General features: G+C 34.6%; 1 protein-coding gene across 1 annotated transcript; it reads right to left on the bottom strand.

The window, feature by feature from the left end:
• Window positions 1–916: 916 nt before the first annotated feature.
• On the bottom strand, window positions 917–4,315 carry LOC107659666 (zinc finger protein 503). The gene is made up of 2 exons (XM_016448677.1): window positions 3,949–4,315; window positions 917–2,167 (listed from the first exon to the last, which is right to left on the bottom strand). The coding sequence occupies exons 1-2, from the start codon at window positions 4,147–4,149 to the stop codon at window positions 929–931; spliced, it is 1,440 nt and encodes a 479-aa protein (XP_016304163.1). The 5' UTR covers window positions 4,150–4,315; the 3' UTR covers window positions 917–928.
• Between the last annotated feature and the right edge of the window lie 11,665 nt (window positions 4,316–15,980).

A 15,980-nucleotide genomic window follows, 5' to 3' on the forward strand; every position in this document is an offset into this window, starting at 1 on the left:
CTTAATTGAATGTGCATGAATTGCTGATGAGTTCAGTGTTTATATAAATATTTATTTGCGACTAATGTTATAAATTATTACCAATAGGTTTGAATTTTGGAGAAGCTCTGATGATAAATCCCTTCTTAGCATGTTCCTGTTTTAATTCATTTATTTCTTTTAACAAGTCCATAAAAACACATTATATACCTTTTTTCCTTTTTATATAAAATGTCTATCTATTATATTTATTTTAGATCTTAGAACTATTATTCTTTAGGACCTGATTTATTTAACGCGTGTAAAAAGTAATGCAAAAAAAGCCAGGCTCATAAACTCCAAATGCTGTGGGCAATAAAATTTAAGTATTTTAAGAGGAAAAACTCGCACACATGAATCAAATACATTTTTGAAATAGCTGAAATGTAGAATAACTGTTCAAAAATGCAAAATTATGTTTGTGACAGATATAATATATTATTATTATTATTACTGAAGGTTATATTTATTGCAAGCTTAACATAATGTGATGCAGATTACAAATGGAGCCAAACGCCACATATAAAATCTTGTTTTTAGTGTTTAAATCAACCAATGCATTCCAAACTCAAATAGACAACGAACTAGTGCACCAAAACAATCAGACTGAATCGAGTTATTATTTAATTGCTGTCGTTTTTCCCTGAGTTGCACAGTAAAAACCTTTCTCCCCCACAAACTTTAAAATATAGTTCAAGTAAATTTAGAAATAAACATGCAAATTTTGGCTATAAGACATTACACAGTGTGGCTTGTTTCTTATGAGAGAATTACGTCTGTAACAGTTTAAATAAAGCCATGTGAGTCTTATTTCATTCGCTTTGAAGCTAACTTTAATAAATAATGGTCCACTAGTTAGTTCTGAGGCGAACAAAAACAAACAAAATAAAAAATTTAAAAAATCAGTTTCTCACTGATATCCGAGCCCAGACGCAGTGGTCAGTCTCTGTCCATAAAGAGCGTATGGAGAGTAAAACGGGCCGGTTGCGGTGGGAACCGGAACCGGCACGCTGCCCGTCGGTAAGGGGCTTTTGGAGTACGGATGATACCGTGAGCCGAACCCGAGATGAGGGGTCCTGAGCGCCAGCGGGGCTCCTGGCACATGACAAGCCATGGTTAAAGAGTTGGGATATCCCATAACCAGTTTCTCAGCGAAGGCAGTGTGAGTCCGCAAATGGCTCAGAAGCTCCTCCGAAGACGAGAAGCGCTTGTCGCACGGACCGTTCGCGGAAACCCAGTTGCAAACGTGCGTCTGGGAATCGTTGGGAAGCACGAAGCCATACGGGTATAGCGGGTGTCCCGGGAACGAGGGTGTAGAGGGGGATAACGGGTGCAGGGAGTGGCTGGGGTACATAAGTGTGTATCCGGATTTTAAGGCCGCGGCGGCGCTGTCGTGCGAGCCGCTGGATGATAGATGGCTAGTGCAGTGGTAGCTCAAGCAGAATGGGTCTCTGCACAGACCGCTGGACATGATGGATGGAGGAGAGGCTCCGGCGAGGGGACTGGACCCCGCCTTGCTGCTGAGAGCACCGGACAGCTGAGCATTAATCAGCTGACCGCCGCCGGGCTTGCTCGGATCCAGAGTCACGCCGTGGGATAGGAAGGGTTGATGGTAAGCGGGGTACGCTCCAGGGTAAGGTGTGAATACGGTGTGACCCGGTCTGTAAGGGGAAACCGGCGCGACGAGTCCGGATCCGAGAGCGGATGACACTGAAGACGCCGGGATGCTGTCGGACACGGATGGTTTGGAAACATCCTGTTTGCTCGTCTCGCTCTCGGTTCTCATTCCGGATGCATCCGGCGTTTTAGCCGCGTCACGTTCCTTCTTCCCCGTTTTATCCCCCGATCCAGGTTGAGGAGAGACGGAGCTGCAGGAGCTCGGGCTCCGAGGTGTGACCGGCCGGCAGGAGGCACTGGGCACGCGGAAACCCAATTTATCCGAACCCTTGTCTTTTCTCTCTGATGATTTGCCGTATGGCTTGAAACTAGATTTGTCCTCGGCCCCGATGTCGCTGATCTTCAGCGGGCTGGATTTGCAGTCTTTGTCCGAGGCGACTGCCGAGAGTTTGGCGGAGGACGGCGGATCCGACTTCCCGATTTGGGAGCATGTTTGTGCGAGGAGGGCGAGGGGACTCTTCTTGGCATCCAACTGTGAAAATAGAGAATTTTAAATATATAAATATTCAATGTAATAAGTATAATTTATATAAAATTTAAATATAAAATAAAATTATATAAAATCTATTATATTATAATTACAATATGAAGTAGCACGGGTATATTTGTAGCAATAGCCAACAATACATTGTATGGGTCAAAATTATCCATTTTTCTTTTATGCCAAAAATCATTAGGATATTAAGTAAAGATCATGTTCCATGAAGATATTTTGTAAATTTCCTACCGTAAATATATCAAAACTTAATTTTTGATTAGTAATATGCATTGCTAAGAACTTCATTTGGACAACTTTAAAGGCAATTTTCTCAATATTTAGATTTTTCTTTTTGCACCCTCAGATTCCAGATTTTCCAAATATTGTCCTATCCTAACAAACCATACATCATCTTATTTATTCAGCTTTCAGATGATGTATAAATCTCAATTTAAAAAAAATGACCCTTATGACTGGTTTTGTGGTCCAGGGTCACATATAGTATATAAATATTTAAAAATATATTTAAAATCATGCAACTGATGCTTTCCACATTACATGTGCATTTAATGCACAAGCATTTCAGAAAAGGCATATTTAGTGTTTATTTATGTGTTGCTATTGAGTGTGACTCAAGAGTCTTAAATCTAAAACACTGCAGAGACATTAAATCAAATGTCAGGAGGGGTTTTATTATATCCCTCTGTACAGGCAATAAAATGTGTTTCCATATGGCAACATCCATTGTTTTCCTTCGCTTTATAACTAAAATGATTGCACTGCTGGAAACAGGTCAGTCTTTAAGGAAACCATTAACATGATATTATTATTATCATAATATTAAGCTACATCACATTTTGTGTGGTTTTTTTTCATCCAAGACTCAAGCACGTTTCCTTACATTTTTCATTAAACTTAAGATTTTTTTCTGCATCTTTGATGCATTAAATGTATGTTTTTGTTCACAGAGCACCTATACTTTGTCTTTCAGAATTGTATAAAAATTAATAAAATTATAAGATTAATCAAGAAAATATGAATACATATGGCAACTCTGTTCCACAATGTAAACTGCATGATGCAATTCCTCATTAGAAATGATGTAAATTATAAACTTTATAGTAATTGTTCACGCATGAACGCTAATATTTGTTTTGTTTTTATTCTACAGAGAGCAAAAAGAGCTCTATCGCGCTCAAACGAGATTATCGTCTCTACTGAATTATAATTAGCCTAATATCATTTTTCACTCATTTTGAGGTTGCAAGAGTTCGAAATGTATAAATAGGCCTATATAAATTCATAAAATAAGCATGAAATTAATTAAACTATAAAAGAACAGGCTACTTTTTGCGATTTTTGTTTTTGTGCCATATGTAGCTAAATGTTAAACGTTTCCCAAAAAAAGCAACTTTTGTAATCGGATCGTTATTTTACGTAAAAAAATACACATTATAAAAAATATATCGTTTTAACATATTGCGTAAAAGGGCTGACTAGCCTACTGCATTTGTAATTGGATCGTCATTTTACGCTAAAACTACATGCATCAATAAAAATAATAATAAATAAAAACATAATAAAAAAATATATCGTTTTAACACATTGCGTAAAAGGGTTAAACGTAACCTCTAGTAAATATTAGTGTATTTTCCACATGGCACGGCTGCGTATTCACTGTATTGCGCGTTGAAAATAAAGATCGGCGTAAAGAAAAATGAACACTCAGTGTTGTTTCGCGTTAACGTCCTCGGAAGTGTCCGCTTTAACGTTACCTCTATGGGGCTGATGGGAGCGGACGGTAAGGGCTGCAGATAGTCCGGGTGCAGGATGTGTCCGGTCCGAGCGCTCAGCATTTTCAACGCTTTAACGGGCAAACGGTCCGCGGGAGGCGGCGAGTGCAGGAACGGTTCCCGGTGTCGCTTCTTGAGATCAACCACACTAAACACAGCAGACTCCGGAGGCAGTGTGATCATGTCCCACTTCTCTCTGTGTGATCTGGAAACGCATCAGTAGACGGACCAAAAGTAGCTCCCAAGATGCCAAACAAATAATATGAGGAAAAACAGAATAATCCTTAAAGGTTGTTGCTGGGAAAAGCGTAGGAGGAGAGTTCAGAGCGCATCTTCTCTTCCGCGTCGCGCACTCACATTGAGCTGAACTCAGCGCACCAGAGATTAAAGCCTCCGCCGCCGGCCAATCACAGCGCGGCGTGGGGTGATTGACAGCTCTGGGGGAGGTGGCGTCGCCGTTGTGGGCGTTTGTTTTGGCCATATTGAGGAGGTAAAAACAAACTCGTGACATTATATAAATCACATATTGTTATGAAATAATTTCTCTTTAATATGAACAACACTAAAAAAAAATTGACCGGCACCGGGTTTATTGTTATTAATATATCTACACTGAATTTTTTTTTTTTCACATTTTGTGTAAATGTTACTGCTGCTGCTCTGTACATTCTACTTGCTATTGAATTGAAAGGAATTAAGTAAATATTACATAATTATAAATAATTTAATGTAGCTATAGAATTAAGTTACGTAAGTAAAGTAAGTTTAACAAGCAAAAAAAGTATAAAGATAAAGTAATCTTAGCTTGGCCCATAGAGGGAGGGTGAACTAACTCCAGGGTAAGGCTAAACCCGTCTTTTTAGGCAAGAACCAGACATGGTTGTCATGTAGGCTAAACATTTTTTTTAATGGGACTGAATTTGTATTTAACATGATTACAATTTAATAAAAACGTTAGAAATTGATAATTATATAACGTTTCCTTTCCATTGTTATTTAAACAGCGACTAAATTATATAGCCTATAGAAAGTGACATTATCACTAACACTGATCTATCGCGAGTTTAAGCACTCTCAAAAAAACAAAACTATCGTTATAATCGCTGAAGCTGTATACACTGTGAAATGAATCTCTTACTTACATTGTACGTACAGCTGCGCTTTGTTGTTTATGATGAGAGAATTCGCAAGAGTCCGGAATTCAGTCGGCGAACGCGCGCGCACTCAACAAAACTGATGAGTTTGAACGATGACTCACCTGAAGGCCTCTGATTGGCCAATGCATTCCTAAGCTCAGCAGATATGTGTGTGATTGGTTAAAATGCGCAACGCTGTAAAAAGCCTAAAATGAAATACGGTGCAACATGAGCTGATCTTAATTTAATGCCGCAATCGACACTGGCTATTCATATTCACTTTGTTAGCAACAGACGTAATAGATTTAATTTGTTTGTGCAGGGGCATTTTTGCCCCAAGTCCCCTCAGTAAAAGTTTGACTAATATTTACTTTATCAAAGCTTGCTTGGCAATACTTTGATTTAACATTGCACCTAATTAAACCATGCTTTTAAAATGTATTACTGAGAAGCATCTCAGTAAATTAAATATTACAGTAGATATCATGTAGACACCATATCTACATATTTAGTAATGCGGCACTCATCCGAACACAGAGACTTCAATAGTTGGTACTCAAATACACAATGACCGTAACATTATCTGGTTCATTTTTGAGTATGTGTCATTCTGAGTAGAAAATGAACGCCAGGAAATCCCGAGTTACTAAACCTAACAACAAAAGCAGTGATAAAACAGCGTAAATACAGCTGGAAAACAGGATCAAATCAACCTGATTAATTATTCATGCCCCAGTGCATGATGGGAACACCAGTATCAGAAAAGTCAAGTAGGTTTGACTTATTTTCATAACGTTTATAGTTACGCTTTAACATCTACAAGCTTGAATCGAGTACCAATATAGAATTTACCTTGTTTTTTTAAATTATTGCCAGAACTAACTTTTTCATAGAAACTACATTTGTTTTTCTGTAGTATTTACTACACCACAGAATCATTTTTATCAGTGTAGTCTGATTAGTGATGGCTCAGAAGCAGGTCTGATGACTTCACAGGCAGTAAACTGTCATAAACTACAAGCTTGAGTACTGCTGCACCAATTTAACCAGCCTCTAATAAAAATCACAGCACTCTGGTGACACGTCCAACAAGTATTTCCAAAAGCCATTAAACCCAGGCGTATAAAATAAATTAAATTGGAGAAGAAACCATAAATGTCACATCTGGTGATGCAAAAATATGATATTGCAGAATGTTTCAACTCCAGCAGTTAAACCTATGCGTCTCGGAATATTAATTGTTTGCTAATGCAGTGTTGATTGTTCTGATTCATCGGGGGCCGCGGCTGATGGATGAGCGGGGGTTGCTGTTTTCGGCGGCGGCTGTCAGCTCTGGGCTTTGCCCGTGAGTTATTAGGGCCAGAAACTCCCCCTTTATTGTGCGGGTGATGGATGACGCCCAGCGCACTGGCGTTATTCCATAATGGGAACACGTTTCAGACGGGCCATATTTCACCACATTTAAGTAGAAAGTTTTGAACGCCTCCTCGATATTTCACATCCCTCTGGCATATTTATGGAAAGCTCCACGCATGCAGATATAATTACACACTGCAGCCTGTAGGACTAAACAGACAGAGTAGGGCAGAGACAGTTTTATTACAGCAAAAGATGTTCATCTGTGTAACTGTTTTATAAAGTTAACTCTGATTTTCAGTAAATCATGTGTTTAATGTGCATGCATTTTACTTTGTTTATCTTTTTTATTTGCTTTTTTTCAATAAGTCTTCAAACTTGTTTGACCTGCTGGGGATAGGAAATATTACTAATATTATTTAATATTAAACATTTACTTGCTTGCTTGTTTTTTTTTTTCTGGGATGTGCATAAGAGTATCCACATAATCAATTGAGATGAAGACCAGGAAGTTATGCCCTCAACAGAAGGCAGAATATTAATAATCAGGTATTTAATTAACATTATATTCAGATAACATATGACCATGTTCTATTTTATTTTGATATTTTTAATTGAATTAAATTTTGATTTTATTCTATTTTATTTTATTTTATTTTATTTTGCTATTTTATTTAATGTATTTATCTGAATTAGACACAAAATTTGAATTAAGATTAATTAAGTATTTTAAATATTTAGACACTTAATATTATTAATCAGGTATTTAATTAAGATTATGTTCAGATAAAATGTGAGCAGGATCTATTTATTTATATATATATTTTTTTTTCATTTTATTTATCTTTTTTTACATTTTATTTTAAAGGATCTAAATTGGACACAAAATTGGAAATAAGATATAGAGTATTCAGACACGTATAATATAATATCAATAATCAGGTATGTCATTAACTTCATTAATATTGCAATTAATTATATTCAGATAACATATGACCATGTTCTATTTTATTTTATTTTGATATATTTAATGTAATACATTTATTTTTATTTTGATATATTTAATATAATAATTTTTATTTTAATATTCTATTTTATTTTTATTTCTTGTATTTTATTTTAACAGTTCTGAATTGGACACAAAATTGGATATAAGATATTCGTTATTTTGAGTATTCAGGCACTTAATATTTATAATCAGGTATTTAAATAACATTATATTCAGATAACGTGATCATGCAGGATCTATTTTATTTTAAATAATATGAATTGGAAATTAAATATACATAGAATATTCAGACACTTAGTTTAAATAATCAGGTATTTATTTATTGAACATTATATTCAGATAACATGTAACCGGGTTCTGATGATTTTCTAATATTTATAAGATGTTTTGTATTTCTATTGCATATACATTTTAAATGTACACATTTGATTCCACACTGGAGAGATAATGTGTGTGTAGGCCTGATCCAGGTCTTATAGATTTTGATAATTAATAGCGTTTACAGTTTGATTGAGTTTACAGTTGCGTTTAGTTGTGTTATATTTCATATAAAGTCACCATCATCATCATAAATCAAAATTAATACTTTACTCACTGTTTTGTATTGTACAATAAGTAAAACAAGAAACCTTTCATTGCATGTTCAGAGAGGAGTATTAGTTAGTAACAGATAAGCGCTGTAATCGAGCGTATTGCTTTTATTGGGAATTGGAAACTCTGGAGAGACATTGATTCGTTCAGCGGATCATGTGAAGCTCTGCTCATTATCTTCTCCTCATTAATCTACGCCAGAGACGCATCGAGCAGGACCTGATGGGGTAGTAAAGAAAGAGAAAACGCCATTAAGCACCGCAGAGCACATGCAAACATATGGTGAGCTGCTTTCCCTGGACGGCGTGTGGTCGAGCAGCGAACAAGGGGGAAGAAAACACCACCCTGCTCATCCTGCTCTGGTAATACTAACCTGAAAACACAGTCATTCTTGCACTTAGGGCCGGGGTTAATTTAAAAAAAAAAAATGATTTTGAAACAAATGAACATCAGATTAATGAAGTTTTGTGGTGTTAATGCTAAAAGAAACAAAAGTATACACAATCCCTTTTGTATTTTAATTTTATAATTTAATTTAACTAAGTGTTATTTTTATCTCTTTATTTTTTATTTTATTTTTTTAATTTGTTTGTTGTTTTTTATTTTAGCATTTTGTTATTTTTTAATTTTTATTTTATTGTACTAATTTTTATTTTTGTCATTTGATTTGATTGTTTGATTTGATATATTTTTACTTTATCATTTTATTTTACGTCTTATTTAATTCTACCACTATTTTTGTTATTTAATTGTATGCATTTATTTATTGTTTTTATGTATTATTTTGTTATTTTTATTTTTTGTTTTTAATTTTTAGCATTTTATTTTATTTTAGCAATTTATTTGATTTATTTTTACATTTTATTTTAAAAGATCTGAATCGGACACACACTCTAAAAAATGCTGGGTTGTTTCAACCCAACTTTGGGTCAAATATGGACTAACCCAACCGTTGGGTTACATTTTTACATTAAATTTTTAACCCAACAGTTGGGTTAGTCCATATTTGACCCAAAGTTGGGTTGAAACAGCCCAGCATTTTGTAGAGTGCAGAATTGGAAATAAGATATAGAGTACTTTGAGTATTTATGCACTTAAATTCATGCCTCAATTGTCTGAATGTCATAACTTTTGTTTTGAGGAAAGCTCCTGCAGCAGAGGACATTTGATTTTGATGTTGTGTTTTGATATTGGCGAAGTCTAATGCAAAGACATTCAGACACAGTTAAGTGTCACATGAGTGTCTAAATACTTTCTTAGGTTGCTGTATGGTCTAACAGCTCTTGTCATTAGTGTAGAGTGACAGGTTGTAATACTGGCACAGTTAGCTCTGACAGACAGACAGGTTTAGAGTGGTGAAAGGAGACATTCATGCCTCCTAAGCTGTCATTTTATACCCTCTTTCTCAAGCTGTCAAGATGCTGGAGCTCTTAAGAGGAGTTTTAACCTTGTCACAAGGACTGCTGTCGTCTCTCGCCGTTATCGGACAGAATCCTTCAGACAAACTGTTTGTTCTCTTAAAGCACTCAAGTCAACAGAAGCAAAGGTCAGACGCAAAGTGCCATGAATGTGTGGAGATTTCACTGTGCATCGGTGCTTGTTAGGCTGGTTTAGATTGTGTGCTTTTGTCATTTTAGTAGTAGATATGCCTATATATTTTTTATTCATTTGTATTTCAGTTTTAGTTATTTCAGTACATCGAGTTAAACTAAATGAAAATGAGAAATGTTGCTTTGGCATCTAGCTTAAATAAAAGTATTTCAGTTAACCTTTTCATTTAATGTTATTTCAAACAGTTTTTTAGTATGATTGATATACTGTTACAGTTTCCTTTTTAGATTTTTAATTTATATATATATATATATATATATATATACAGTATATATATATTCTGCTTTCATATTAATTTTAGTTATAGTTTTAGTAATTTTGTAATTTATCATTTTTATTTTATTTATTTATTTTATTTTTATTTCAGTTTTGGTTTTACTTATTTGAAGTTAAGCTAAATGTGAAGTGTTGCCATGGAAACTTGCTGAAATAAATTTTTATACAGTATATATATATTCTGCTTTCATATTAATTTTAGTTATAGTTTTAGTAATTTTGTAATTTATCATTTTTATTTTATTTATTTATTTTATTTTTATTTCAGTTTTGGTTTTACTTATTTGAAGTTAAGCTAAATGTGAAGTGTTGCCATGGAAACTTGCTGAAATAAATTTTAATGATGATAATAATAATAATTAAAAATAAATTAAATAATACATTTAGAAATACATTTTATTTCTGTTTACATTTATTTTCAAGTTTCGTTTCATTTCAAGTAATGAAAATGGTTTTTATGGTTTTAGTTTTAGTTAATTATAATAACCCTGATTTTTTCTTTAGTTTCAATTTTAGTTTTAGTTAACTATAATAATGCTGTTAACAGTTCTTCCCCCCCGCCCCCGAACCTATTAAACATATGATATTACTTGAAGTCCCAGTATGACATTAAAATCATATTTCAATAATTTAACTGCCATGTTTATACATGTTTATAGTTCTGTGATGTTGGGTTATGGTCACACGACATGTAAACAGATAAAATATGTAAGTATTACAGGCTGTTTTTTGTCAATCTAAAACAATGCACTGCATGCTTTTGCACGTAAAAATGCATTCTCTCTTTTTGCTCTATGTAAAGTCATAGGGGTTTGAAACGAGTGCGTAACTGATGAGACAATTTTCACTTGCTTTAAGCTGCAGTCTTAAACTCTGAGCTGACAGAAGCCATTACCACGAGCTGATCTACAGCAGAAAACCACTTTGAGAAGACGTGCTTCTGGCGGCTCCATTCATCACTATAGCAGGTGCGTCTCAGCCCCGTCCTCTCGTCTGGCAGCGTTAACCCCATCAGGCCCTAAGTAACGTCTCAAACTCTCTGAACTCTTCCAGTCAGTCTGAGAGGTGTGACTGACTGTGGACAGAATTTGGACTCTTTTTTTTTTTTTAAGGGTGTCTTATTAATTAGTTAAAGCCGTGGACCTCAGAGACTCGTCAAGACGCTGGATTGCAGACAGACATCCGTGTTATCAGCAGGTGCGTCCAAAAACCTCCTGACTTCAGTTCTGCCTCCCAATACATCTGACGAGCCTGGCAACCTCCTCCGCCGCTGGAATGAATTCCTGCTACGTCTGCCGTATTATTGTCGGAAGAGCGCTTTGAAAAATCCTGAGATGGATTTTTCAGTTTTATGAGGATCATTTGCCACAAAGTTTCTTCAAGACGAGTCGACATACAACTCAACAGACAACTGACATACAACTCATCATAGCAGATATGATCAGGTCTACATAATAAGTCAAGTCAAGTCAAGTCAAGTTTATTTGTACAGCGCTTTTCACGATACAAACATAATAACCAGACAGCAACTTATGGTTTTGCATTAGGAACTGTTTTTCAGGCCCTTTTTTTTTGTTGCATTTGGCTTTTTGACTAAAATGTGTCCTAAAATCGTGAATTTGATCATTGCGAATTTCATACGAGTAGCCTGTCTCCTGCCCTTTATAATGTGTCTGTTTGACATCAGCATAGTTTATGACACTATGAGGAGAAATGGTGTAGATTTGACTTTGAAACATTTTTTTTGCATATTGCTAGTAAAAATCAAACATAATTACAAAGAAACAAGTACAAGTATCACATTTAATTAAACATGACATTTTGAAGTAGACTCTGGATAACTAATATTTGTTTTATTTACAGTTTATTTACAAAAAAAAAGTTTTTTTTTCTTTTTACTATGTAGTCGGTTCCAAAAGTCTGAGGCCACATTACTTCCTGTCCTGTTTTCTTTCTTTCCTTCCTTTATTATTTCCTTTACTATTCCTTCCTTTTTACCTTTTCCTTCCTAATTTCAGTTTTCACTTTTTTCTTTCATTTTTGTTTCTTTTAACTTTTCCATTTCCCTTTCCTTTCCTTTCCCTTCCTTCTTTTCATTTTGTATCCTGTTTTCCATTTCCTTTTCCTTCCTCATTTCAGTTTCTTTTTACATCTTTTTCCTTTCCTTCATTTTTGTTTCCATTTCCATCCTTTTCCCATTTCAGTTTACTTTTTACTTCCCTTCCTGTTTTCTTTCCTTTTTTTCTTGTTTCTTTTTCCTTTCCTTATTTTTCCCACTTCAGTTTCCTTTTCATTTCTCATTTCTGTTTCTATGTTTTATTATTTTGTTTAAATGGAGGGGGAGTAGGATTTTGATACAAAAAAGAAAAGAAATTAAAATAGTGTAAAATGTTTTTTTTCTTTCCTTTCTTATTTCCTTTTCTATTAATTTTTCCACTTCCATTTTCTTTTCCATCCTCATTTCAGTTTCTTTTTGCATCTTTTACCTTCCTTTCATTTTAGTTTTTTTTTAATTTTTCCATTTCTCTTTTCTTTCCCATTTCTGTTTCTTTTTTTTCTCTTCCTTTTATTTCCTATTCTTCCAATTCAGTTTAGATTTTACTTCCCTTCCTGTTTTCCATTTCCTTTTCCTTCCTCATTTCAGTTTCTTTTTACATCTTTTTCCTTTCCTTCCATTTTTGTTTCCTTCAACTTTTCCATTTCCAATTCCCATTTCTGTCTCTTTTTTCCTTTTCATTTCTTTCCTTTCCTTTTCTCATTTCCGTTTACTTTGTACTTCCCTTACTGATCCTTCCTTTCTTATTTCCTTTCCCTATTCGTTTCCTTACTTTTTCCACTTCAGTTTCCTTTTTATAGGATTTTGATATAAAAACAGAAACGTTAAAGCAATAAGATATTCTATGCAGTCTGCATTTTTATCTCAATTAAAGGAAGTTTTTAGCTTTCCACCCTGTTTTACCATAGTAAAATCACTGTGATGCTTATGGCTGACAACCATAAACAACCTACACTAATGGCCTATAATATATTACTTAGAAGTAGAATTGTTCAGATTAATTTTAATACATTTCAAATTACATTTAAGCCTAAAGCAAAAAAGACATAAGGCTGAAATGTAATTTTAAATTTATTAAAACTAATCAGAGTGAATAATTGAGTTAATGTTGGTTATTTAAAGTTATCAAGGAAGATTGCAAAAGGGCAACATACTAAATGCTAAGACATTCTGAATTTTTCAGTTACATTTTTCAATTGAACTTTTCACGCAGATTGTTAATATAATTTTAATGAGATAAATGTTGAATTAGGTGTGTTTTCACTCATGGTTTCAGACTGGAGCTGATTTGTATGTTTTGAACACTTGAATGTTTTATTGGTGAGTTTCTGCAGTGTTTCCCCTCATGCTCGTTAAGTGCATTAATGCAGTGATGGGATTACTGTCACCCGAGTGCCTCGTGGAATGAATAGTCTTACCGTGTCTCATGGCCAGATCAGGGATTAGCTTCCGGGAAGCTTCGGTCAGGATTACGGTCAGGTGAGGATGAGTCTGTCCTGCGCTCTGACAGTCTGACTAGCAATCAATGTTTCCCTCTTTTGCTGTTTATTTCCCTTTGTTTTCCATTTTCTTATCTTTCCTTTACCATTTCAGTTTCTTTTTACGTCTTTTACCTTCCTTTCATTTTTGTTTCCTTTACCTTTTCTGTTTCCTTTTCATTTCTGTAACTTTTTCCTTCACTGTTCTACTTTTTACTTCCCTTCCTGGTTTCTTTCCTTCTTTCCTCATCTCCTTTTCCTGTTAGTTTCTTTACTTTTCCCACTTCTACCTTTCTTTTCTCATTTCTGTTTTTTCTTCTTCGTCTTTTTTTATATCCCTTTACTTCTTTTCCTTTTCATTTCTTTTTCTGTTCCCATTAAGTTTCTTTTTTACTTCCCTTCCTGGTTTCTTTCCTTCCTCTTGTTTCCTTTTTCCTTTTATTTTATTACTTTTTCAACTAATGTTTCCTTTCTCATTTTTGTTCATTTTTACCTCTCTTTCTTTCTTTTTCTTTTCATTTCCTTACACTTCCCACTTCAGTTTCCCTTCCTTTTCTCTTTCCTTTCTCATTTCAGTTTTCTTTAACATTTTCTGCTTCCTTTGTTTATTTTTGCTCCTTTTCTGTGTATTTTCCTTTCCCGTATCCTTTATCTCATCTCATTTCCCATTTCCTTTTTCCCATAGTTACCTTTTTACTTCCTTCCTGTTTTCTTTCTTTCCTCTCATTTCCTTTTCTTTTTTTGTTTCCTTACTTTTTCCACATCCATTTCCTTTTCTTTTACATTTCTGTTTCTTTTTACCTCAATTTCTTTCTTTTTTTCACATTTACATACCTTTAATATTTCAGTTTCCTATTTACATCTCTTCCTTTTTCCTTTTATTTCTTTCTCATTTCCATTTAATTTTACATTTTTGCTTAGTTTTAATTAGTTTTCCTTTCCCGTTTCCTCCACATTTGTCTGTTTCCTGTTTCCTTTCTCATTTCTTTTTCCTTTTCATTTCACTTTTTTACTTCCTTCCTGTTTTCTTTCCTTCCTCTCTCATTTACTTTTCTTTTTGGTTTCTTTACTTTTTCCACTTTCATTTCCTTTTTTAATTTCTGTTTCTTTTTACCTCCCTTTTTCTTTTTATTTCATATTCCTTACATTACCATTTTAATCTCCTATTTATGTTCCTTCCTTTTTCCTTTTCTGTCTTCCTCATCGGTTTCATTTTACATCTTTGCTTCTTTAATTTTTTTTCATTTCCTGATTCCTTTATCTTTTACTGTTTCCTCGTTCCTTTATTTCCTTTCTTGTTTTCTTTTTGTTTACATTGTTTCTCATTTCCATTTCGTTTCCTGTTTCTCTTACTTTTAGACTTCTATTTCCTTTTAGCTTCTTTTCTTTCCTTCCTGTTTCCTTTCCTATTTCCAATTCCTTTGGCTATTTACATTATTTTTCCTGTTTCCTTTCCTTCCTATTTGTCACTGATGGTCAGTCATGGAAAATATGGACAAGGTGACGCATATTGAGTCCAGTGACAATGTTAATGAGGCACGTTTTTCTATCCAGAATTGAAACATCTTCTACATAGTACCATTTCATAATGAATGTTTCAGGGCTTCATGTTTGATGCAGATCCCCAGCATTAAAGCTCTGCTGTCACGCACATGTTTAAAGCAGCATGTCTCTTCCTTTCTCTCCACTGTCCTGCGTGAGTTGGATTTGTGCATCATGTCTCCCGTCAGCGCTGAAGTTTGCTGTGTGTCTGGGTTGTGTTTCACAGCGGCTCATCAGAATGAATGATTAAGTGTGAAACGGGACGGGAGGCAGGTGCTCCCTCAGGTTGCCTGATCTCTCGCTCTCTCGCTCCTTTACACCAAATCAATGGCGGCCTGGACCGCAGGGCCTGCTGGGAAAGAGCCTCGAGGGCCTGACGCACACTGACTCTTTCATGAGGCTGTTTGAAGTTTTGAAGATCGTGAGGAGAGAGTCAGTCTGTGTGAGTAACTCATCTACCTGTCTGTCCAGCGGCCCGTGCTGCAAACTCTCACATAGACTCACACGCTTCGTTTTGATCTGTATTTACCTTTAACTTTCAGATTAGAGTGTTTCTTATGTTGCATCAATAATGCAATACATAAAAATCAATTACTGTCTGAATAGAATTCAGATTAGACCTAACAGAAAATTACTTTGGAAGTCTGAAAATGTGTCCATATTGGTTACATTTTTATAAATGAATGCTGTCTGTCTATTAACTATTTAGTTAATTAGTTATTTGTTGATATATTTATTTAGTTATCTTTTTATTCAGGTACTTATGTATTTATTTAGGTGTTTATTTTGTAACTTCTATTATTTAGTTAGTTAGGTACTTATGTATTTTAGTTACGTATCAGTCAGTCAGTCAGTCAGTTAGTTAGTTAGGTACTTATGTATTTAGTTAGTTAGTCAGTCAGTTAGTTAGTTAGGTACTTATGTATTTAGTTAGTTAGTCAGTCAGTCAGTCAGTCAGT

Source organism: Sinocyclocheilus anshuiensis, unplaced genomic scaffold (genome assembly GCF_001515605.1).
Source record: "Sinocyclocheilus anshuiensis isolate Anshui unplaced genomic scaffold, SAMN03320099.WGS_v1.1 scaffold75, whole genome shotgun sequence".
Lineage (NCBI taxonomy): Eukaryota > Metazoa > Chordata > Actinopteri > Cypriniformes > Cyprinidae > Sinocyclocheilus > Sinocyclocheilus anshuiensis.

Excerpts from the sequence above, each read along its gene's own strand:
- LOC107659666 (XM_016448677.1), bottom strand. The coding sequence starts at position 4,149 with ATGATCACACTGCCTCCGGAGTCTGCTGTGTTTAGTGTGGTTGATCTC. Across the intron at positions 2,168-3,948 it reads CTCCCATCAGCCCCATAGAG|TTGGATGCCAAGAAGAGTCC; the intron begins GTAACGTTAAAG and ends CTATTTTCACAG.